Here is a 26,330-nt window from a genome sequence, read left to right as displayed (position 1 = left end):
TGCCCCGCCCAACCGGAAGAACAACAGCATACCTGTCATACCTGGTTATTGTTCGGAACGGTGACGTCACCTCAGTAAGCAGCTCGCACCGGCATTACTCACTCTTGATCGAGGACAGCGTCGGACAAGACGGTCGCCATATTGTTGTGATCGTTTAAAGAGAAGACACTGGCCCTGTCGACAGACAAACAGACTAGGAAGACTCAAGGTAAGACTTCAAGGTATATCTATTTCTTGTGTCTGAACACTAAGGTGATATGCTTGAGTAAACTGCAAACGTAATCGTGCCAAATTGTGTATGGACCTGAAATGTCCAGGGTCATTTGGGGTCACCAACTTCAGCAGCAAGAGAGCCGGTGGTGCTATATGGGGGTCGCTACCGCATTATAAGGCACATGCATATGTATATACCAATAACGTTTCGTTTATCGCCTTGAAACTGGCCCAGAGTTGCATGCCGCTATTTCGCAGATTTCATCCATTCTCCATGCGTCCTCTAGACTACTACTATATGTACGCCCCTCCCCAACCAAAATAGTTTAGGACCAGGACTCGCCCACATCGCCTAGGGGCAATATAGTTAAAATTCCTATGCAAGAATGGGGCCCAAGTCGTTATCTGTACTTTGGGAAAAGCCTTCTTAGCGCCCACATTCTTGTCCACACCTGCACATTTACAAAGGTGTATAGCGACAGTCTGACAATATCCGGTATAGAGTATCGATCAAATGTGCAGCATGAGCGAAAGAGAAGCACGCAACGTTCTTAGAGTTCGTAGGAATTGAATAGGGGCAACCTTTGTGGAACGTAAACATTGCAGACAAAGACGAATATCTAATGTGTCCAAACAAAGCAAAATCCTTAAATCTCATGCGAATTATGGCTATCTAAAATACCTATCACACACTAAAACTGTATTCTTAGACCATCTGTGCCACACGTCAACGTATTATTTACATAGATTGTAGTGGAGATACAACCCATAACAAGACGCTACCAGGCGGGTGCTTTTACTCCAAGCACTTCTGTCTCCTCAGACATCTCAAGAATGTGAAAAGGGATCCCAAGAACCCTTTAGGGGCCTCCTTAACTCTCCTTAAATCAGCAATCAGTCATTTTAAGAAATTCCCTTTCAAGGTCAAGCAGGGCGGTAGCTTTGGTCTCGAGGCATTTAAGGTTTGAATTACGTCCTAAACCGAACTCTCTATTTGTGTCGGCAACAGAGTCACTGCATCCTTTACAAGGCCAACACCTCCAGAGTACAAGTGAAAACAAATTGTTAACAGATATATTTCTAATAGACAAGAATTGTATGTTTATATATGTCATGGCTTATTGCACTAATTCGTTTGCTTAAGTACATAATTCTGGATCATTACTAAGACACGATCGATTGAATGACCAAATACCCACCTAGTCCCTTCGTTCCTTTAGAATAAGCAGGAAATCTACCTGAAGTAATTGCTTAGATACTGTAACCAACACATTTGCACGCCAAGCACTGTTATGTTATGTCTAAGGCCAGGCGTTCAATAGCCTATGTATCTATATCCGTTGTTTACTTAATCTACCACAAAAAAGAACTTCCCATTCGAAACAAGTGAAAATCTGTCCAAAAAATCCATGCATCTGCTTGGAGATTACATGTATGTATCTATCCGTTGTTTAATTATAATCTACTACACAAAATAACTTCCCAGGGGGATTTGAATGTGAAAAGACTTTTCGTTTAAACACAAATGCTGGAGGCCTTGGAAAAATAAATGGAGTTCATAGGTCTAACACACCCAATCCACTAGAAGGGCGACCGCGATGCAAAAGAGCGCTTAGCAAATTTCATAGATTTACCATTCATGTGTTTTGTTGTCTTTTCAGTCATACATTTTGCATGATAGTATATTCATGTAGTCAATGGTTACACAAATCCAATTTATAGGTCGCAGCGAGGTCGCAACACGATCGCCGCCTACTGGAATGGTATTTTGCGATATCCCTACACTTCTATTTTTGTTCTAAACCACTTGAATAGAATTGTTGTGCCATAATTGCTTCCATCTCTTGTAGGAACGGGATGTGTTATCCGTTAATTGTCTTCCTCTATTGTAATCCCAGGTTAATTGGTCGCAGTAAGGTGATTTGTTTCAGGGCTGAATAGCAAGAATGCTAGGCATTCGTAGTCCATGTCGACTTTCCAGTCTTCCGACTTCTTTCTTATGTGACAGTTTACTTTGTTGGTGGGTCACATTTTCACATAGAATATAGTACGTGTATATAGGGAATACAATACGTGTGTATATTAGTCTGACAACACTCTCATACCTTACGTACATTGTGTAAGACTTTTAGTATCGCGGTATGCCGTTATCTGACCAATCAAGAGCACGAGACTCCATTAAAATATACTTCATGTCTTATTTTTTAGTATCCCAGACTTCCAAACATATCTACCTACGCGACTGTTGTCCCCTCCCATGCCATGCCAAAGCTTCCCATGTGCACTGTATTATTTTGTGACCGGTCGGCTTATTAGGTTACAACAAAGTAAACAAACCTTCAAAAGCGGGACGATTACTCTTAAGATCCATACTTAAGAAGGTATTTTAGCAACACCTTTAGATAGCAATGTTTGGAAATGACGACCTGAGAAACAGATCTTTCAAATTTCTTCACTTTCAATACGTATTTTTTTTGTAGGTGTAGAAAACTACTTGATCGTTTACTCGAAGAATCTCTGCCGCAGGTGAAACAAGATCTGCAGGTATCGAACACCTGAGGGGGTCACCGAACCGAGATTCCTTTCTCCTCCAGCCAATAGCAGGCCGCCTGTACAAAGGAACCGTGACGAGAGGGGTCAGGCTGGTTTTGAGAAGACGCCATAAGACGGAGCAACAGCGACAACATGGGAGCCGGGGGAACCAAGGGGAAGGACACGACTCCTGCCACCAGGCTAGCGAGGCAGAGCATCGACGTCAAGGTAAGACGTCTTTAGAACTCCTTGACTGCTGTCGTCTCTTACGTAAGTCGGTGTTTTAAGTCGTCGCTAAGACAACGAACGTGCCAACAGGTGTGGTGACAGGTTCACGCCCAGAATGCCATGGCGCTAGATTTCTGTAAACAAAGATACAAACACAAGTGCTTCTGTATCCTTGGTAGACTTTGATCGAAAGCTTTGGGATATTTGAAAATGTAATATGTTACGTATACTTGACCAAACGTCGAGGATAACATTGGTACCTGCCCATATATATATGACAATGGCTACGTCTGCCATGGTGCTGCATTTCTGTAAACAAGGATACAAACAAGAGTGGTTTTGTATCTTGGTAGACTTAGATCGAAAGCTTTGGGGCTTCGAACTTGTGACAACTTGTGACTAAACTTCAGGGAAAACGTCGGATCGGTATCTGCCCATAAACATATCACAATGACTTCGTCTACCCAAACAAGTATACAAAAACAATATGATAAGTGTGGTGACAGGTACACGCCCGGAATACCATGACGTAAACAAATATTCAAACTCAAGTTCTTCCCTATCTTTCATAGACGTATAAGGCTTTGGGGGATTCGAATCTGTAACCACCGTTTGCCTAACACTTGACTAATAGTCAGGAAAACGTCGGTACCTGCCCCCTTGTATGCATCACAATTCTATACTACACTGCATTACAATGACTAAGCAAACAAACTAACAAAGCGATACACTACCGCCAACCTTGAAGGTGCCATATTCTTTGTTATGGTGACGACATTCCTGATCGGAAAAGTTCAAGCTCTATTGTGGCACATAACACACCCGTGTTTGATGTTACAACTCAACAGTCAACAGTACAACTGTCACATGCAAGTAGATACTCTGTTTGGATTTACACAACTAAAGAAGGACTCGCAGGTTTTAAAGCTAGTATTTGTGGGCTAAACTCGTTTCCATAGATGCTATGTTCACGTTTGAAAAACTTTTGTTTGGTGTAAATAACGTGTTGCCTGTGGCAGTGGCCTGCGCTTTGATTCTTACCTTGATTATAACCTTCTCAGTGTTAAATGCACCATTGTAACGCCAAGTGCCACTGGAAAGGCTGCATGTAAACATTCCATGCAATGCAATGTGTATGTTTTACCCCCTTTCCACCAGGACGGCGACCTACAATTTGACAGATCCCTCAAACGATTTTCAAACATAAAAATCAAACTTTTACGCTTTGCGTCTTTTCAGTTATACTTTCAAATTTCAATATTCAAATAATGAAGGCAAGGGTTGCGCACTAACATTTTTTTGTTTCAGTAAGGTTTGCGGGGAAAAAGTTGTTTTCTACTTTGACCCACCGTTGTGCAGCCTAGTGATCGAAACTAAGAAATCACTTGTTCGGCTGCAACCTTAACCTAAACCAAAAACATGTTAATACGGAACTCATGCGGACTTGTATATACGCACAGGTGTGACAGGGGCTTTACCCGCATCCAATTTAGGTCGCAGCGAGGACGCAGTGCGATCGCCGTCGAGTGGAATGAGGGGCTTGTGGATAGCGTGACAGCGATGGGCAGAATACTCTTTCCTCACCGTGCATGTTTTGTCAGGACATTTCTAGAACACCTTCGCGTTCAGTATTTTATCGTTTGAATCTGTGGTGTGTTTTGGGTACGTTAGCCACCTGCTGGCTATGCCAACAGGATCCGGGTCTTCAAAACACACCAAGCAGAAAAATCGGTAAACCCCGTGGCAGCAAAAATGCCAGAAATGTCGTCTTAAAGGATTTGTCTGCAATCTATATTCACACCACACTTGAAATACTTTTGGGCTGCAATTTCGCGGTAGATTTGGGTCTGGTGAAAGGAAGAAAAAAACAGCCTCGTATTTTGACGCCTTCGATTCGAATCAGTTTACGTTAAATCGTTAAGTTTAGGAGCAGGTCTAGCAATAGTTTTAGCCGTTTTCAGGTGGTCGCGTCAGGACAATAGGCCGACCCAGTTTTAACAAAAGGATTCACCAGATGAAGAGATAAGACATGACAGCAGCACTAATATGGGTTCCGGTGGCAGCTCAACAACGTAAAGTGAAAGATAAGATGGCTTCAATCAAAGATGCGATAAATAGGAGCATCTTCTCAGTAAACAACGCGCTTTCTGGGACAATAGAAGTCAACGATTGTAAGCTACGGAAGAAAAGCCAACACGAGACTCTGATAGAATCAAATCTAAATCGTGGACATAAAACGGCTTGTGACGGGGCTTTTAAATAACAAAGAAAGCAGACTGGGTGGGTTTTCAGTGACATATAACTTGAGGTCACGCCCTACTTAGCAAGCTTTAAAAGCATTTTAAAGACACTTTCAAACGCGGTAAGCTTGTGTTCATGTGATAACAAATGGCTGACAAGTGCTATCATCATCTTCTTGTGGGATTTGCGACTGGTGGTAACTTCCAGTAAAGCGTGGTATTGTTTAGAAATGTAAATTGCCAGTGATAAATCAATCTTAGCTACATTTTGTTCACACGATACATTGTGGTCAACAGGTATTAGTACTTTTATCTTTTGTTAAAAGAAAGGTGGCAAGGACATATTTTGAGAACTGAAAATGGAAGAATTACAAAGATAGCATTTGTATACAAACCAAGGCGCAAACGCACTCTATAGACATCCCCAGGAAAAGGTGGAAGGATATCATACAAGAAACAAGACTGCATAGACTTAAGGAGGAGGGGGTCTTCCAAGACCTAGAAGAATGAACAAGGCGATGCTCTCAACTAATAGCCTTAAGGCCAACATCGGGAAGATGTAAGAAACAAAACTATGAAGTCAAGGGTTACACAAATCCAATTTGGGTCGCAGCGAAGTCGCAGCGCAATCTCTGTCTAGTGGAGTGAGGGTCTTAAAAGGAAAGATCATTTTGACAGTTGAATGAATAGAACTGAAGACATTAATGATAAATAAAATTATTTGCTTTGGATGCGTGCGCCTTCTAGCGATTCACCGTAATACTGCACAATGTCTCACATAAGATATAATTCCGATTATACTTCAGATGGTAAGTACATCTTAGCATAACCTCCAAATTTAGAGAAAATTGATTATTTTGACAGTTTTTATCTTATTCGTATATGTTAACTGAGTATCAGGCAGGAGGCGATTGCTTATTTGAAGCCTTCTACTCAAGAAGGCTTGACAGTTGAATGAAAAGAACCGAACTATTTTCCCTCCCCCTTAGGGAGATGACTACGCCAGGATGTCCTGTCACAACCAGGATGGGCGGCTGACAGGGCACTATTTTGATGACGTCAGGACGCTTCACCAGGCCTTCATGAGGGGCGTAGGGATATCCAGTAAGTACAACCTGAATATTAGTCTTGCATTGCAGCTAGAAAACGTCACGATGGTACTTCCCAACATCTGCTAGGAGATTAGTTACAAACGTCACCATTGATACTTCACCTTCGTCTATCTGACAGTTAAGAAACCCGGAAACAGGCTTATGATTTGCTGTCATGTATAAAAAAAATGAAGAAACAAATTCTGTATACACCATTGTGTATATATATATCAATGGTTTACTTGAGCAAAAAACAAGGTGCCCAACAGTGGCAGTAAATAGGCTTAATTGATGTCACGGCATTACAACGCGTTAGAATTGCGTTATAGAACAAATATATTTTAGCAGTTAAAATTGCATATATACAGTGTAACGTTGAACGTTGCATACCTACATATATATATATATATATATATATATATATATATATATATATATATATATATATATCAAACAAGATTGAAATCTTTATAGAATGGAAGTATAGACTTGAATCGAGAGAAATTTGTAGTATCGTTAAACTTTTATCAGAAATGCCTACAATAGTGCATAAAGTGTCGCAAAATATCACATCATATGGATGTGTATGTACGATATTGATGGCTGATATGAATTCATTACTGACCTGACTACTGATCACTGAACTTCCCCCCCCCCCCCCCCCTCTCGTACCCAGAGAACGAGCCATGCCTGGGATTTAGACCAGCGGTGTTGGCTCCATACGAATGGTTGACTTACCATGAGGTGAGTTGTACACCTTCTTCTTTCAAGATATTTCAAATATACAAATATATCAATATGCAAATACATAAGTGTGTATATATATATGGCCTCCGTCGGTCAGCATTGACCATGGTAAAATCCTAATTCACAACAGCCCTACAGCATTGGCTATAGCTAAACAGCCCTATACGAGAATCGCAGTCCCTGCCGCAAAAATCTGTGCCATATTTGTACATACACGTTTTAAAACTGTTAGCGTCCGTTGCCTTTCTGGCCTGTATGTGAACGACAACGTTCTTCTTGTTCCATTTTAAATCTGGATTCAATATTATGCCGGCCTGGGTAACCAAATGTTAATTCCATTCTGATTCTTTACCACGTCTCTTTGAAAGTATCACAATGACTACCACGAGTGTCATCCTGTTCCAGTTCCTACCTTCAGAGCCTGGAACTGAAACAGGATGTCACTCAGGCTACAAAATGACTATGGGTTACAAATGAAGTCGGTACAGTATGTATTGGACAGGAGATAATTGAAGCTCCTTTGGTTACCCAGATATTGAGCTTGTATTTGACCTGTGCAGGGCCATTGCTATTATCATCATCATCATATCGGACAGCTTGCCCGGTCTAAGGCTGCTCTCTCCCTCCAGGCGTCACGGTCTGCCATTAGTTGGTCTAGATCTCCAGACCTCAACCCTACATCCCCTGCAAGTTGGTCTATGTAGGTCCGTCGGGGTCGTCCGACACAGGAGTGCCCATGGGTTGGTGCCCAGAGCAGGATTTCGCTTGCAAGTTCTTCTTTGTTTCTGTAGCTGTGTCCTGCAAACCGTACCCTTCTCTCCCGCCATTGCTATAGTCTATTAAAAAAATAAAATAAAACATTGTCCAATCTCTCTCCCACCTGCAGGTGCACACGCGGTCGTGTAACTTCGGTTCGGGTCTGATCCACAAGGAGCTGAAGCCTGGCTGCAGCCTGGGGATATTCTCTCAGAACAGGCCGGAGGTGAGCTTGTTTATTTGTTTTCTTGTTCCTTTGTTTGTCTGTTTGGCAGGTGACTATTTTGAATGAGATGGTCATATGGATTTTTTGGAATGCCCACCTGGCTCGTAGATCAGTGAAGTATAGATATGATAGATACTTACATCTATACAGAGCTGGACTTTTCATTGCCGTCATCATAACGACATACAACAAATATTTGTCAGAGAAAATGTGTCAACCAAATGCCTCAAATTTATAAGTCGCATTGTAGACAAACCTTATATTATGAGACATATCTACCCTTACATTTTACCATAACAAAGAAGCGAGAAATCGAATTAACTTTTTCATGCACATTCTAATCCTAGTAGTCAGTTGACAATGTACACATGTATCTCTAAACTATTATTTTGTTGTGACCTGTACTATATGTGTACAATAAAAGTTTCGTTCATTGATTCGTTCATTTATTGATTCATTCATTGATTCATTCACTCTTTCATTCATCAATTCCTTCACTTGATCATTTGTTCATTCAGTCATTCATTGTTGTTGTTTCCTTACAGTGGGTTATCGCGGAACAGGGCTGTAACATGTTCTCTATCGTGGTTGTCCCGCTGTACGACACTCTGGGGGCTGAGGCCGTCCAACACATCATCAACCAAGGTACGCGCGCACAGTTTTGTCTTAACTTCTTGTCGGAGAAATGCAACTGAATGGGCAAGCTAGGGGCCTGCAAGCGTTGGCTTTCTCTTTTATTCAAATACAGGTTGGGTGAATTAAAAATTATGTGTGACTTTTTAGGGACCCCTCTTTTGCTTCGCAAGGGGTGCATTCCACTTTTTTGGGCCAGCAAACTTTGTCCTTTGTTAAAGAGTGAAACTGCCGATGGTGCTAACATGTATCTAGCCGAGCTCCACACGGTAGTGGGTGACGTTCCCGACTAGGGCCATACAACTGTCGGTTCGCTCTGTCATTCAAGTTTGGGTGAATTGAAAAATGATGTGAAAGTAGTGATGCCTTTTTCGCTTCGCAAGAGTCAATTCCATTTCTTTGGTAAACCCAGCGTCGTTTTCTTGTCCTATCTAGCCGAGCTCCACACGGTTGTGTGCGACGTCCCCGACAAGGTGACGAAGCTGCTGAGTTACGCGGGCGGCGCGGCGGCGGACAACATCCTGGAGCGCATCATCGTCATGCAGCCAATCACGGATCAGGAGACACTCACGCAGGCGCAGGAGCTGGGCGTCGAGATTCTGTCGTTCCAGGACGTCGAGGTAGGTCTCGGTCTTCTTCTTTGATTATCTTCCACGAGAAGGCCATGTTTTTGGTAGCGTTTCAGTTCAGGGTCTCAAATTAGTTTCACAAAATATCAATCACAAGGATATCTTTTAACACTCATGCCTCTCCAGAACAAAGCACGATATAAACAATGAATGAAGACCTTTATTGCACATCTTTGCCACACTGGGCCAAGTACAGGTAACAACAGTAGAAAAACATGTTGAACGAATGCAGTTGACAGATACAAACTAAAACTAACTATCATTAGATAAATTTATTTTCTCCTCGCTTGTTAGTTATAGTACGTTATAGTTAGTTGAAGTCGCACTGAACTGGATAGAGATAAACGACAAGCTATGATGATGAGTTATAGTACGAAAGCGGCATTCAGATGACAACTCCAGGCCATGAGATCTTTCCAATGAGCCTATTTGAAGACACTTAAAAACACTTAGATATGAATATTGAGCGTAACCATTTTCATGGAGATGATAACTAGTTTACATGGCCATTTATTACATGTATAATGGTTTGATGTCAATGTTTTCCATCTTACAGACGATGGGAGTGAACAACCCGCAGGATAAAGTGGTATGTCATTTTTACATTCTTACCAGTGTCTGATTTTGTATTTTTATGATAGATTCTTCTAGTAACGTATCTACCGAACTTTCTATATGCGTCTTTGATATTCCTACAATACGTCTTGCGCTGAAATCGGTTGATAAATACTATAGTAACACTTCCGTGCGTCTATTTTCTCGACTTTCAGCCACCCAAACCGGACGACCTGGCTACAATCTGCTACACCAGTGGAACCACAGGTGTGTATGGCTTTACAAGAAAATCATGTAAAAAAACATACATGTAAAAAATCATGTAAAAAAAATCATGTAAAAAAACATACATCTTGATAAGAATATCCTTTAGGTCTACACCAAGAAGCATGGGTCATATATTGTTAGTCACATAATCCTAGATACGGGCACTATATCATTAAATACTTAAATCATTAAATTACTATTTTGTTTCTACACTTTAATTCATTATTGTAAATCATCTGGTTTAAGAAAAATGGGGAAGGAATCTTATAGATCAGATTGATCTCTACTTTCCCCAGCACCATGTATTTCGATTAGTTATATGTATGTATTATTTTCTTTTTACCTGTGCGAAATAAGATTTTTAAAAAAGATAGAAAAAATACTTGTTAAGGTTTGCTTCTGTCCTGTGCACCATTTTGTCTACAAGCCACATTGGAATTCATTGAACCTCATCAGTTTACATGGGGTGAAATTGTTGTTAGAACCCGGCCGTCTTTCCTCAGCCAATCAGGAGCAGGGATTTCTTTTGACTAAATCCACATAGTAGCCCCCCCCCCCAAGTGCCAGGGGTGTACTAAGTGACCTGTCAATCAGACTGACACAGAGACGCCCAACTTTCAGAAGGAAATCAATAGGATTACAGCAGGGCAGTCTTGTCAATGTACCTGTTTATTCAATTCAAACACCAACAATTTCAGAAACACCTCGTGAGTTTGTTGGCATCTCTCGGGCGAAACTCCTAAGAGCAGTACTAAAACCACAAAGTTAGGCAGTTCCTGCGCTCTATCTATTACATACATACCGTCTGTTGACTGATTGTTTACTGTTCGAATTGTTTTCTTTATTTCCAGGAACTCCCAAAGGCGCGTTGCTGACCCACAGTAACCTGATCGCCTGTAACGGTGGGATTTTACACGCCTGTCACGTGAGCATCTAGCTTCCACTCGTCACCGTCTCACAGATAACGGACCAGATCCAACACTGTCCTCACTGAATAGCAAAGTTCTTTTATTCACAACCAAGCATTTACATGAGCCGGCGTTTCGATGACTGTCTGTCATCTTCATCTTAGCAACAATACTGAACAGTCATCGAAACGTTGGCTCATGTAAAGACCTGGTTGGGAATAAAAGAACTTTGCTTTTCAGGTTTTCTCCAACCTACTGAAATTATTCACGGACTGTCCTCACTCTGATATACAAATAGATATTAAACATAAATAAAGGATACATATTTCGCACTTATCTCATGTGTATTTGTAAAGGAAACATATTCTCCAACCTACTGAAATTATTCACGGACTGTCTTCACTCTTATATACAAATAGATATTAAACATAAATAAAGGATACATATTTCTCACTTATATCTTATGTGTATTTTTCATAGCTGGATAACATTTTAAGTACAGAATACATTTATTGGAGCGGGAGGTAGACCACAGTAAAGTAAAAATGTCTATGTACAAACAAGTTTTAAACAAGCATTTATTTATGTGCATCTTTCATAGATAGATGACATTTAAGTAAAGAATACATTTAGTCCAGCGGGAGCTAGACCACAGTAAAGTAAAAATGTCTATGTGCAATCATTTATTCCAATGATGAAATTTTTCTCTACCTCCAGCGCTACGTGAGCTTCAACAAAGACGACATCCACATCTCCTACCTCCCCCTGGCGCACATGTTCGAAAGACAAGCCCTGGTAGGTACAACGACAGATAAAATTTGAGCCTTTTCTTATCGACACTGCTGACATCTTAACATACTGCGATCTTAAAGGAAAGCTACACAAAACAGGGAAAATCCTACTATGCTATGCTTAGTATTTTCCAAAGTCAAGTTCTTATTATCTCCATGACAAATGGAGATATAGTTTTGGGTGTGTCTCTATGTGTGTTTGTTTGTCTGTCTGTTTGTGTTTCCGCACTAGCTCAAGAGCCTCTTGTTTCAAGTTGTTTCACATAAGTCCGTCATACTTTTTGGATTTTCCACCGTTTGCAACTTATGCCGTGCTGACGCCTTCTCACTTGATAATTGAATTATATGATGTCAGTGTTCTAGAATTTTCACATGATGATTGAATCATATGACGTCAGTGTTCAGTGTACCATACTTATCAGGTGAGAAGACGTCAGCATGGCATAAGTTGCAAAAGGTGGAAAATCCAAGAACTATCATGACGGACTTATGTGAAACAACTTGAAGTAGGATTTTTTTTTTTTTAAGCTTTCCTTTAACATGTGGTCAAAATACTAAAGGATATCGCAAATAACGAATGTGATGACTATGTTGCATTTTTGTGACGTCAAACAATTCAAACTAAAACATTTTCACACATTAAATGCATATTTCTAATTGACAGGAAATGGTCGAGAACATATCTCGCGTTACATAGTTTCATGCACCTGCTTCATTTCAACAGTCTGTGACAATAATGAAAAATGTGAGGTCGTGTGATGTAAAGGCAGGTCGTGTGATGTAAAGGCAGGAGTGGAAAAGGGGATAAAATAAAAAGAAAAACATTGGTTGGAAATTACGACCAAGGTGGGCTTCGAATGCTGGATATATACAGTGTAAAGGATGCCCTACTTGCCTCATGGGCCAAAGGAATATGTAATGGTAGTGGCTCTTGGAGACATATACCTTCTCACTTTCTCTCAGCAGTAATGGGAAGTGTGAATCTAGTTTTTGAAATGAATTGGATTGAAGAAAAGCACTTGAGTGAGTTACCTATCTTTTACAAACAGATCATTGCTGCTTGGCAAAATGCAAATGCTGTTTGTACAAAGCCACATACAACAGAGAACATTCAAAACCAGGTTATCTGGGGGAATAGACATGTATTATCAAAAGGTAAACCCTTGTTTTACCCCCATTGGATTAAATCTGGTTTTATATATATAAAAGACATACTGCATAATGGTAAACTTCTAGCAGATAAGACCTGTTTTCAGAAGTTGAAAATAAAGCGAAACTGGGCTTGTGAGCTCCTGACTTTAAAACAAGCTATACCTAGACAGTGGAAATGTGGGACTTGTAATGTATCCAGTAAGAAAAGTGAAGCATTACCCACTTTGTATGTGCTTTCTGCGAAAAAGGTGAAAACTGTAGACACTATTAAAATCTATGATTTATATCAAAATGTTGTTCAACAAAAATTTATGTCACCACATGTGGAAAAGAAATGGGAAATGTTTTTTGAGTGTAAGTTCAACTGGAAAAACATATGGCAGAACCAGATAAATCCCACATTGGGAACACATATGTCACAAACCAATTATAAAATACTACACGAAATACTACCTTGTGGAAAACTTTTGTATGTTTGGAAAAATATGTCGAGCAAATGTAATATATGTAACTGTGTTGAGGATTACAAGCATCTTTTCTTAACGTGTAAATGTCTCACAACATTCTGGAAAAACTTTTGTAATGTGATATATAAATGTTTTAAGTGTACTATAGAAGTAAGCCTGATAGAAATTGTACTGGGATATAAAACAAACCACCCCTATAACACATCTGAAATATATGTAACAATCAATTTACTTATATGCATTGCAAAGAAAGTCATATTTAGAAACTGGTGTAATAACAGAAACAGTGACAAGTACATACCAATAGACATATTCAGCATTTTTAAATCAGAAGTCAATTTACTTTTCAATCTGGTAAACAACAGAAACAATAGAACATGCAAGCATGTACTGTCCAATTTGTGAACTGTGAACTGTTAAATCTGTATTTTTTGTATGTATTGTATTTCGAGTATTTTGAATAAAGCTTTGTAAAAAAAAAAAAAAAAAAAAAAAAAAAGTTGTTCGGCCCAGAACCAAGCGGTCCCGGGTTCGAATCCCTCTGACGCCACCGATGTTGTGCCCTTGGGAATGGCACTTTACTCGACTTTCCTCACTCCACCCAGGTGTAAAAATCGGTATATTGTCCTATGTCAGTGGCACTGTTGAAATAAGTTTGAAAGAGTGCACTGCCACGCCGTCCTTGTCTGTCAAAAAGAGAAGTAAAAACAAAATATTGAAAATCTCGTTGTTTTCCTCAGACTCTGCTCTTCTCCGTGGGCGCGAAGATCGGCTTCTTCCAAGGAGACATTAAGCTGCTGCCTGACGACATGATGACGCTCAAACCCACCTTCTTCATCACCGTGCCCAGGCTACTCAACAGGATGTACGATAGGGTAGGTGGGGCTTTCGAAAATAATTTCATCAGGTTGGTAGAAAATAGGATATGGATAACAGACGCACCCGGTGGATTAAGGAGGTGGTCTGGATAAGGAGGACAACACCGGTGATGAACCGAGACGAGGGGGGATACAAACGTAGCCATATTTGGGACAGTGTTCTCACCGCAAAAGCGCCACCTACATCGGCTACATATAGCGATGAGAAGCAGTACTCCAGTCAGAAGCTCTGAAGAAGGTGTCTGATAGACATAGAAACGTTAGCAGGTGAAATCAATACCTGGTTGTGTATAAAGAATCTCCCATATCCTAGGTAGGGCTTTGTTTACCAGTTTGGATACTTGATATCTAGCTAGTTAGTTATTTTTCCTATCTTACAAGAAATGACCCCGTGAAGTATTCTTGGCTTTTTTTGTGGATTTCTTTCTTATTCATTATTGTGAATTTCTCGCTGCTTCAGCTGTCTAATCCATTTTCCCATAAGGCAACAGACAAACATCATACATATAAAAAGAAGTTGAAGAGAGGAAATGACCTAGCCCTTTCTGAGATATTTGGCCTAACTTACTGTCAGTGTCTCCGGAGTGCCTGACAAGTGGAAACCAGCCTTCGTGGTCCTTAAACTCGACTGTATTCAAATTATATTACACTGTATCTGTATAGCCGGTATAACCGCCCTTCGACGTAACAGACCAGTTTAGCAGGCACGCGGCGCGGCAGTAGCTGGTTATATTACACTGTACGGCCTGTCACACCTAATTTTTGCACATCTGACTGCAATCGTTCTTTGAAGCTATTTAGTGAAGGTGTTCCTACAGCATCTGATGACAATAAGTTCCATTCTACAATGGTTCTCAGGAAATACGAATTTTTGAACACATCAATCCTTGGTTTATTACTCTGGTACTTAAAGGTATGACTATTTCTTGTCCTTTTCTGGGCTGGTATTAGATGATTATCAGTCGGTACGTCCACAAGTTTATTAGTCATTTTGTACATCATGGAAAGCCTGGATATTTTTCTTCTGTCTTGAAGTGACTTCCACTGTCTAGCCCTTTCTGAGATACTACGTAAAGGAGAGCAAACACACATACGGACGTAAAGGAAGCAAAACCTCAGTACAGAGGTTAAGATAGACGTCTAACGGTTGATGATCATGTTTTGGCAGGCGTGGACATTGGTCCAGGGAAGCGCTTTCAAGACTAAAATGCTGCACAAAGCCCTCAACGCAAAGAAAGAGATGCTGGCAAAGTAAGTGATCTTTATCCGCCATTAGGCGTAATACACCGGCTTAAAGTCGGAATTAGAGCGTTAACCTTATTCAGGGAAATTTATACATTGTAGATGCTTATATTATATTCCAATATATACATAATACGTTGTCTTTTTCTTTGATTGTTGTTGGCCACACGTAATATGTTCTGTAATATGTATCCGTCTATTTTCTACAGAGGCATCTGTAGGAACGACACAATCTGGGACACGCTTATCTTCCGCAGAGCCAGGGTGAGTTAAATGATCTACTTGTAGAATATTATTGCAGAAGATCTACTTGTTGTTGCTTTGTGTTGAGGATTGTTTGTCCAATGCTTTGTTCTCACGTAGGTTGGGATAGATAGATAGATAGATACATAGATAGATAGATACATAGATAGATAGATAGATAGATAGATAGATAGATAGATAGATACATAGATAGATAGATAGATAGATAGATAGATAGATAGATAGATAGATAGATAGATAGATAGATAGATAGATAGATAGATAGATACTGGACATGACTGTAAAAGATGCGCATCGTCTTATCGGATGGGGACGTAAAGACGGCGGCCCCGTGTATAAGGGACCTTTAGGGCGTCAAACCTCCGCACGTAAAAGAACTCAACACACTTATCGAGAAGAGAAGGGGTGACCCGGTGTGCTTGGCCAAAAAACGTAAGCCGTGGCGAAGCCGCATTGCACTACCACTAGCTACTTGAAAAAAGCATTATGCTTCACTTCAATTGAGGATGACTGCTTTACCATTTTTTTTACCTTTTTGTACGTCCCAGGCCCGAACTGGTGGGAATGTGCGGTTTGTGGCGGTTGGTGCCGCGCCACTGTCGGAGGAGGTCCTCACGTTCGCGAGGTGCCTGTTCGGATGCACGGTAAGACACTGTCATTATATACCCTGAACACATTTCTCGTATATGTTGTCAAGCTTTGACTTATTTTTTTGTAATGCTAAGGACATACAAAGTGGAGTGGTGCTGACACAAGCATGTCCAACATGTGATCTTTTAGGACTCTACTTGTGACAGTTTTTGGAGCCAACTGAAATGAGAAAAGACACTAGCAACCCCAAATGGACCTTGTGCACTTAGAGTATCAACTGTATTTATCCTATGCAAATTAACCTAAACTGTAAATAGCAGAACTACAAATTGATTTCTCTCAAACTAGATTTGGAGATAAATTCATACCAGAGTTTAAAGAAAAGCAAATCACCGTAGTGGCCTACATATACCTTAGCATACATTTACATACGTAGTGCTAAGGACATACTAGTGCTTCGAATCAGTTGGTCCTTTGAAAATGTATGGTTCTTCACAACAGCAAATGCGTTTGAGCTACTTGTGAGCTAGTGCATAAATAGGTAAATAAATACATGTAACTGTTACAAAGGGAAAACTTAAGAAGAATGATTTATTAGTTGTACGCGGAAACACACCGACAACAATATAAGAAAAGAGACCTTGATGAATGTTGTTCTCATGACGTCACCTCCCGTTGCCCACGTGACCAGGTTTTGGAGGGGTACGGCCAGACAGAGTGCGCCGCAGCCGCAACGACCACTATGATAGGCGACTACACCACAGGTAAGCACGGCGGCAGAACGCAATGCGCATAAGGTAATCAGTCTGCTATCTAAACCTATTATAACTGCCGAATCTCTTTTGTTCTCTTTGGCCAACGTTGCATCGGAGTAACAGTCTTTCACCGCACCTCATCCCTTGACCTCTTTTTGGGTCGTTGGGGCACCATGAATAGAATTGAATATGTCTTTGGAGAGAACTAAATGAATCCATATACGAGATATTAACCTTAAATACGCGAACACGACCTTAAACGCTTACGTTATGACGACGTGCTCGACAGGTAATACTTCAATATAGCCTTGACATGATTTATGGAGAAACAACAGTAAGTTTTAAGAAAACGGGACTTTCGGTCGTAGCTGCAGTATTCATCGGGGGACTATTTGACTTACGGACACGTGACTTGACCTGACAAAGCCTATATCGACCCCCGTCAATGCAGACACATTGCAATCTTGCTCATAAAGAGCATGATTCGTTATCATCAGTTTCTATCGAACGTGCAATAACATATTCTTCAAATGTTAATACAAACACCCTGCCTTTAACCATAACAAAGGAAGTAAGAGTCGCATATTGGGGCGTATCGTTACTCTAGATGACTACGTTATGTCTTTGTTTGAATAACCTTACGTTTGTCCGCCCAGGTCACGTGGGCGCGCCGATCCAGTGCACCAAGATCAAGCTGGTGGACGTGCCGGAGATGGACTACTACGCCAAGCAGCACAAAGGAGAGGTGGGCTTTACTTTCAAACGTTCTCTTGTTTTTTTTTACTTCGGTTTTTGACAGACAAGGACGACGTGGCACTGCACTCAAGTTTTTTATAACTTATTTGAACAGTGTCACGTACAGAGAACAATATACCTATTTTTATTTTTATACACCTGGGCGAAGTGAGGAAAGTCGTGTAAAGTGCCTTTCCCATGGGTACAACATCGGTGGCGTCAGGGGGATTCGAACTCGGGACCTCTTGGCTCTGAGTCGAACACCCTGCCGTTACGCCACACGACCCAAAACGTTCTCTGATTTTGGTCTTTCAAATAGTTATAAAATCCTGGATTCATTGCCGTATTGTCCCTGTCTGTTCAAAAGTAAAGATAAAAAGTAGTTTTCAGTTTGACTTCCTTGAACTGAAGTTAGCTTTAAATATAAAGTGAGAACTACAATCCGCGGGAGCTCGACCAAAGTAAAAGTAAGTAAACTACAATCCCACCACTCAAATCGGCTTTGTCTCATTTTTCAAACGTCTCAGGTTTGCTTCAAGGGCCCGAACGTGTTTCAAGGTTACCTGAAGAACCCCGAGAAGACGGCGGAGGCGATCGACTCCGACGGGTGGCTGCACACGGGAGACATCGGGGCCTGGCTGCCGGTGAGCAACACTACTGCTTCTTTCTTGTTTGATTTTGTTAAAAGAAACCCAAGCAATATTAAGGCTCGAAAATTAGATTTTTGAAGTCAATTTATTCAGTCATGTCTACAAACGATTAGTTCAAACAGCACTATCACAATGCAACGTCCATGATGCAAAAATACGACGTCGACGTCGTTGTGATGTGAGAACTCAATAAAAATCGTCGCCAGGGTTTTTGTAGGCTCGCCAAACTAAGCGAATCATCGTATTGCACGTTTTTGCGCGATTTGAAAAAGCTCAGAGTATGAAGTTATTACGTTAATGTGCTAAACAGTGTTGGTAAATGTCACTACCATAAATATTTCAGCATTTATTTTATTTCCATTTTTGGGCCAAAATATTGGTTTGGTTGCCTTTAACACATAGAGCTGAGCAACCAGCCAAAGCCAAACATTCTAGGTAAGTGGCATAAGTTCGGGATTCGGGCTGGCAAGGAGGCTTATCCTTAATCGGAGAAAAACATCTATAATACCTTTTGTTTTGATTCCAGTGCGGACAACTGCGAATCATTGACAGAAAGAAGGACATCTTCAAACTTGCACAGGTAAATGGCAGACCCTTAACATCAGTCGTTGAGATGGTACGGGTAAATTCCGTGGTTGACCTTGCCATAGAAATTCCCTGAGATAATTACAAATAAAATTTTAGGTTGTCCTTCACTGAACCTCTTTCAGATATAACAGGGAAGTTCCTTTATATACAACCTTCTTGAGATATTACAGAGAGGTTTTATGCTCTTCATTGTTAACGGTCGTTTCAAACGGTTCCTTCCCAGGGAGAATACATCGCACCGGAGAAGGTTGAAAACGTGTACGTCAGAAGTCCGCTGGTGGCGCAAGTCTTTGTGCACGGCGTCAGCATCAAGGTGTGTTTCACTTCTATGGACAGATTCTTTCTGAAAAGTCACCTTAAGTATTAACATCCCATATCTCAATGACGCTCTTGTAAAAGTGTAGTTTGCTGCCTTTTGAGGATCCTCAGCGCAAATGATTCTTGTCAGCCTAAGAACTGGGCTACAGCTTATACATATACTAGTTCTCAGTGTCGTCTTTTGAGTACTTTAACCTGCGACGTGACAATTGTTGTTTACCCGTTTGTCTGCCAGTCAAGCCTGGTGGCCATCGTTGTCCCTGACCCGGATGTACTACCCGGCTGGGCCAAGAACCAAGGCATCGAGGGAGACATGGACACTCTCTGTGCTAATGCGGTAAGAATTGAAGTCCGAGTGTGTAACCAGATGCTGTATAGAAAAGATGGGCATTCCCGATATCTGCCACACTTTCTTGTGTCTTCCTCCTTCATGTCATCTTTTTACGTTCTCATGGAGTATCCTTTACTTTTTTTTATTCATTTATCAAAATTGCAACAAAATTGCAATGCAAGGGTCAGCACAGACATCATTGCTGATATCGGGTTCCATATAACATACATGTACGCCAGGTCAACATGTGCCGTTTCAATTTTGGTTGGAGCTACAATATAGATGATATGGTTACTGTTGTATCACAGACTTGTCAAAGTTTTAGGCTTGCAATCGTGCCTGACATGCCTTTGTCTGCCACGCAGGATATCAAAGATGCCATCATGGCGGATCTCAACCGCATGGCGAAGGAAGGGGGACTCAAGTCGTTTGAACAGGTACGAAACAGGGTTTATACAGGGCAGGCCATGGAATCCAAAGCCTGCGCGGAAACGAGGCTCCGCGCAGGGGTTTCGCAATGGATGGCGGGTACCCGGAAGTGGTGTGCGCGGTAAATTCAAATCGGGGAGCCTTTCGGTAGCGGAAAATGACACTTGATGTCGGAATCCGAAGTCTTGTGCGTTACTACTGGGTGGATACTACTTTGGACGTTATTGAATAGCCCCTTTTGGTAAATAGAAATGATCTTACATTAAAACAGAATGATAAACTATAGGTTTGAGAGCTTTCATGCTTTAGAAATTAATCCATGAACCTTCTCTACTACAAAATAATAGATCTTACTTCAAAGGACTTTTCCATAACAAAATTCAATTCAAAGTGCAGAAGTTTTTTCTAAGGTCTGCTCCAAAATTAGCAAAATAAGGGTGAGAAATGATGTTTGTCTGTATGGTAAACCTTTGCTGAAATTAAGACCACCTTCACTGCTAATTCTAATAATAAAGAAATTAATTAACATCTTGAATTTGCTATACAGTTTCACAAAGTTTCAGTTACAATGTAACTTTTTGTTGAACCTTAACATCTCTCATGTTTGATCCTCTTTCCCTTCATGTAAAACAAAATGTACAAAAATACAAGTCAAGAGACCAAAACAACAGCACTACAGGCCAAATTGTCATGATATCTTATTGGATTCTTTTATTAGTGACATTATAGACATGTATGTGTAATAACACTACATGTGTTCATCATAATTATTGTACATGTATTAACAAATCTTTAAACCATTGTTGTTCCTGTTGCCTCACCATAGTCGGGGCATAATTAGATGCAATACAGATACAGACTTCTGTGTTTGTTAATCTATAATAGGAAAAACACCTGATAGTATTGCCATAAGCTAGCCGTTTCTTACTGCACATGGTTGGCACAAATTCAGACAAAACACTCCAGCAATATCATGAAAAAGTACCTACAGCTCTGTAGAAAACTTATCTACATTGGCTGATATCATATATCCTATTCATGTTGTAAAATTGGCACATAATTCATATATTACTCCATGTATACTTACTGAAACAGCATTCTATTACAGGTAAATGCTTATACTTTGAATTCTTGATGCCATAGATAAAACTTGGGCTGGGGCATGTCATAGACAAAATTAACAAACTGAAAATATCAATGATTTTCAAACAGATAACTTTTAATTACACTCGGCAACTGCTTTATAGTAGTTACAAGTTTTTTTCAATGGTTATAAGTCATTGTTTTCCATTGAAGTTAAACATATCAGCAACTAGTCAACTACAGAAACCCCACAAAGTTCTAAATGTAACAGTCACAAAAGGTCTTTTTTATATGCACAACTGTAAAAGGGGAAATATTTGCGGGGATTTAATTCCACTGTTGGGAGAAATGTTCGCTTTGATTTTAAGTTCCCGGTTGAAACTGCCATACAGGGTTTTACTATAAAATGGTGAATATTCTATGTGGTTTGAAGTCGGCGTTGAAGAGGTCAATGTGAAAAACATGAACATAAAACCACTGCAAACATTACCCATTTACAGTACTAGTATACATATGTTTTCATATAGATACATTGTACATGGGACAACTTTACATCTTAACGTTAGAAATAATATTGTCAAAATCACAAAATGAATTATCAATATGTTTATGTTGTATTACTATTGTAGCATTCAACTCCTTTGTAAAGAGGGTACATCATCATATCCCACAACTTGAGAAGAGCTAAGAAGTCTTGAGTTCAAGTTGCTTCCACAGCAGACACCATCTGAAAAAGAAGAATATATTTCACATTACAAAGCTTATGGACAATTAGCATTAATGATCTTTCTCCTTACTTCGACAAAGAAATTTGATGTGATATATTGGTGTGGGTACTAGTATATTGGTCAATTTTATTCAAACCAAGAAACTACCAGAACATGATCATTGAAGATGATGATGATAATCTAAACCTTTTCCTCAGAAAAAACAAAACAAAACAAAGCAAATCATTGCTGTCCAATCATAGCAAGCACTCACTTTAACACATGACCTTTGAATACTTTGCATCCAATACTAATAGTCACCTTAAACCACTTAAATTTGTCATGTGTGAGGGGGCAGGATAATTGCTTGGCAGTTTTCAGATGACAATTTGAAAGTGGATCATATGCAGACAGCTGTAATAAAATCAGCATGTCATCTGCAATATTTACTTCACTGGTTGAAAATCTTTGCTCGCTTATAGCAAAGGGTAAGCAGCTAACAAGCATAGCTTCTACACTAAAGTCAATACTAGTGTGCTACACACAGTAAATATGGCATAATAAGTCTATATTTCATCATGAAAGACAACATTGAGTTTTTGAAAGTCCCGATTGTAGTGAAGATACAAATACTAATGACCTACGTGTATAATACTTTTGGGGAAATCATACAAATTGCATATTATTTCCTGTTGGGGTATATTGAAACAGACACACTTGTGAATCTGTTTATCAATATGGCTGACCAACTTACATACATATTTACAGCAGTCTATATCTCTTGATCAAATGCATCTCTAGTATTTGCTTCTTGATTATCCCATATATGATAAGAAATACTAATAACTTATATTGTTTTGGGAAAATCAAGCAATTGAATACTTGCCTAGGGGATATTGAAGTTACCACATATATGATAATATAATTTATATAGCCAACCATATTGACATGTACTTTCAAAGTCTTTATTTTCCAATCCAAAGCATGGATTGACTTGACATTCCTACATAAGTTGGAGGAATATACATACTAATGATTCCTACTACTTCTTCAAACATCAGACATGTTTTCCTATTTCCGTCTATTTCTTTAATATGAGTGGGTGTCAACAACTTCAGAGGTGAAACCAATGTCAACTTCAAAACTGTATATTTCATCATCAAAAGTATAGATTGACTTCATATCCCTACATATGTTGGAGGGATATACGTTCTAATGATTCAAAGAGATTTTTCAGAAATAAGACATGTTTTTCTATTTCCGTCTATTTTTTTAATGTGGCTAGGTGTGAACAACACAACACCTCAAAAGTAGGTCAACTTCCAAAGTGTATATTTCTTCATCCAAAGGATGGATCGACTTGACATTCCTAGATAAGTTGAAGGGATATACGTACTAATGATTCTTACTACTTTTTTGAAAATCAGACATGTTTTTCTATATCCGTCTATTTTTTGAATAGGGGTGGGTGTCAACAACTATAGAGGTCAAACAAAGGTCAACTTCAAAACTGTATATTTCTTCATCCAAACGATGGATCGACTTGACATTCCTAGATAAGTTGAAGGGATATACCTACTGATGATTCTTACTACTTTTTAAGAAATCAGACCAGTTTTTCTATTTCCGTCTATTTTTTGAATGGGGCTAGGTGTGAACAACACAACACCTCAAAAGTAGGTCAACTTCCAAAGTGTATATTTCATAATCAAAATCACGGATTGACTTCATAGTCCCATATAAGTTGGCGTGTTATATCTACTAATGAATCTTACTATTTTTTGTGAAATCAGACATGTTTTTCTATTTCCGTCTATTTTTTGAATAGGGGTGGGTATAAAGAATATGACAGGTCAAACAAAGGTCAACTTTCCCAGTGAATATTTCATAATCAAAAGTATGGATGGACTTCATATTCCATCATAAGTTGGAGGGATATAGGTACTAATCATCTATGCTAGTTTGGTAAGATTGACATTAGTTGATCACATTCCTGGGAGATGTTGAAATGATAACACTTGAGCCAAGGGGGGAGGGGGGCTGGTGGACACAATGTAAACTTGTCAGGTCAATTTCTCAAGATCGGCTTGGCTGATTGACTTCAAATTTTCTGTGTAAGTAGGGTCTATGTAGGTGTGACAGAGGGTTCAATTCAAATGTAGCTATGTAATATCGTAATCATTTAGGACTCTGTTTAACACCTCCAAAGGGCAAAATATGTAGTATCTGCAGATAGAAAACACGGAAGAAGAACAGCAGGCACTTGACGAAGAACATCTGTCATGTCAAGTGGAACACCAATATATCCCCTGCCCATACGCACCTTCCATGAATCTGCACACTGCTGAATAAACGCACAGTCCCCGGGGTTCTGCATCACGTCATTGGCTCAAAATCCGACCGCCGCCATTTTGGTGCGTCAAGCCTATGTATCCCGTCGTGCTCTCGTGACCACTCCCGTGTAATGCTTATCTCTATGTACAGGGTCACGGTTCTAACAACTAACAACATCACAAATCCTAACATACAAATCATGTCATCCAAGAATGAATGAATTTGAAACTATGGAGTTCGTTACTTCAGTGAAATTTATAAAGAACTCAAACCAAATATATCTTGCAAGTAATGTATGAATAAGTTGAAACTATGGTGTCCGTACCTTGACGTCACGTCAACTGACCTCTGACCCCCATCTCGTTCCCAGGTGAAGCAGATCCATCTTCACCCCAGGCTGTTCAGTTCTGACGATGACCTCCTGACCCCGACCTTCAAACTCAAACGACCACAGGCCAGGAAGTACTTCGCCAAGGAGCTGGAAGAAATCTATGCCCTGGTGCCTTAAAGACGTTTACCATATGACGTAATACTATACAGCACTAGTACTCGGTAGCTACTAAGTAAGTAGTAGCGTTTCAGTAACATTTAAGTAATGTAGTCTTTCCCACATCTACTGTAATGTAACTGTACAATGACAAGGTTTACCTAAGAATCTTATTTTCTCATTTTAATATTGATGTTACTGAAATTTTGGATAATTAATATGATAAGGAAGATACGGTTCCTTTTCGTCTTCTACGATTTCTTTACTGTAGTGGTGCTGACACAAGCATGTCCAACATGTGATCTATTAGAACTCCATTTGAGACATTTGAGTCAGCCGAAAAGCGAAAAAAGAGACTAGCAAACCCAAATGGACTTTGTGCACTTGAGTATCGACAGTATCAATCCTATGCACATTAGCCTAAACTGTAGATAGCAGTACTACAAATTGATTTCTCTCAAACTAGATTTGGAGATTAATTCATTACAGAGTTTGAACTTTGAAGAGAAGCAAATCACCGTTGTGGCCTATATATACCTTAGCATACATTTACACACTACTGACTACTGTGTTGAAAATATGATACTGGTTTTTCACACAACCGCTAGTCTGCGCTAGAATCTGTTGGTAGATATTGTACATACATCTTCCAAATGCTTCATAGTCATAAGTTAGGTGCATTCAGCTCTCACGGTGCACTGTCACACTTGTATTGATCAGGGTTTTCATCATCGTCTGATCATGACAATTTCAGGGTTTTGGCGGTCACCGATTCCTACATTGGAGAAAATCTCAGGTTTTCTAGAATAAGATTCAAAACTTTTGATGTCACATACTGTGCGTGAAAGGTTTGATTTCAGGGTGACTATTTCTGGGTATTAGTAGAGTGTGATAAATATTAATGATAACAGCAACGCTGGGTGATAAAGGGAAGAACTTCATACTTCTGTACATATTTATAAGTTTGATAAATGGAACTGGAGTGGTATGTATCGGTTGTAAAACACAGGACTGTACATTTGCTAATTATAACTTGAGTGACTTGCTTTGTGAGTGTTCGCAAGTCCTTCTGGACTTAATATTTTGGAATAAACAGTTAGCAGTTTGGAAGATGTGTTTTGACATTTTATTTTTTCTCTTCTTCTTTATCTAATAAAGTTATGATTTGCCTTTAAGATTTGTCAATGGTTCATCTTAACATCATGCTTGTGGTGAAAGATAATCCACTATAGAACATAGTAAGAATAAGACAATCACAAATCAAACATCACAAACTTTGAGACATAGACCAGAAAACTCTACCTGGACCTCGGAGGTGGTAATCCTTAGAGTCTATGGCACAGAATACCAGTTACCATGCAGATCAAACAGATCAAAGTGCTAGTTAGTATGGGTGGTGGAGCTGCGGTGAACGAGCGAAAGGAATAAGTCAGCAGAAACTATGGAGGATGATAGCCAGATCTACTAGTGCTTTGATCTCCATCAGCAACAAAAGAATGATAT

At 39.8% G+C, this 26,330-nt stretch overlaps 1 protein-coding gene and 1 long non-coding RNA gene across 5 annotated transcripts; one reads left to right on the top strand and one right to left on the bottom strand.

Moving 5' to 3' along the window:
* On the top strand, positions 1-25,937 carry LOC136434439 (long-chain-fatty-acid--CoA ligase 6-like). 4 transcript variants are annotated; one of them, XM_066427235.1, is made up of 23 exons: positions 1-208; positions 2,808-2,973; positions 6,203-6,317; positions 6,981-7,048; positions 7,938-8,033; positions 8,579-8,678; positions 9,102-9,286; positions 9,852-9,884; positions 10,066-10,117; positions 10,969-11,042; positions 11,743-11,820; positions 14,176-14,310; positions 15,482-15,564; positions 15,765-15,819; positions 16,368-16,463; positions 17,102-17,174; positions 17,822-17,910; positions 18,428-18,544; positions 19,077-19,130; positions 19,362-19,451; positions 19,692-19,793; positions 20,153-20,224; positions 24,711-25,937. In XM_066427235.1, exons 2-23 carry the CDS (start codon positions 2,899-2,901, stop codon positions 24,846-24,848), a joined length of 1,980 nt encoding a protein of 659 aa, XP_066283332.1. In that variant the 5' UTR covers positions 1-208; positions 2,808-2,898; the 3' UTR covers positions 24,849-25,937. The 4 variants fall into 4 exon arrangements, with proteins under 4 accessions (XP_066283332.1, XP_066283331.1, XP_066283334.1 ...); XM_066427234.1 differs by having other exon boundaries at positions 2,740-2,973; XM_066427237.1 differs by having other exon boundaries at positions 1-221.
* On the bottom strand, positions 21,891-24,490 carry LOC136434440 (uncharacterized). Its single transcript, XR_010755747.1, has 2 exons — positions 24,330-24,490; positions 21,891-22,026 (listed from the first exon to the last, which is right to left on the bottom strand). It is a non-coding gene; the product is annotated as an uncharacterized lncRNA (long non-coding RNA).
* Positions 25,938-26,330: the final 393 nt, after the last annotated feature.

The sequence above is a fragment of the Branchiostoma lanceolatum genome, chromosome 5 (genome assembly GCF_035083965.1).
Source record: "Branchiostoma lanceolatum isolate klBraLanc5 chromosome 5, klBraLanc5.hap2, whole genome shotgun sequence".
Taxonomy (NCBI): domain Eukaryota; kingdom Metazoa; phylum Chordata; class Leptocardii; order Amphioxiformes; family Branchiostomatidae; genus Branchiostoma; species Branchiostoma lanceolatum.
The sequence above is the reverse complement of the archived record's forward strand: the minus strand, read 5'-3'. Positions and strand labels throughout refer to the sequence as shown.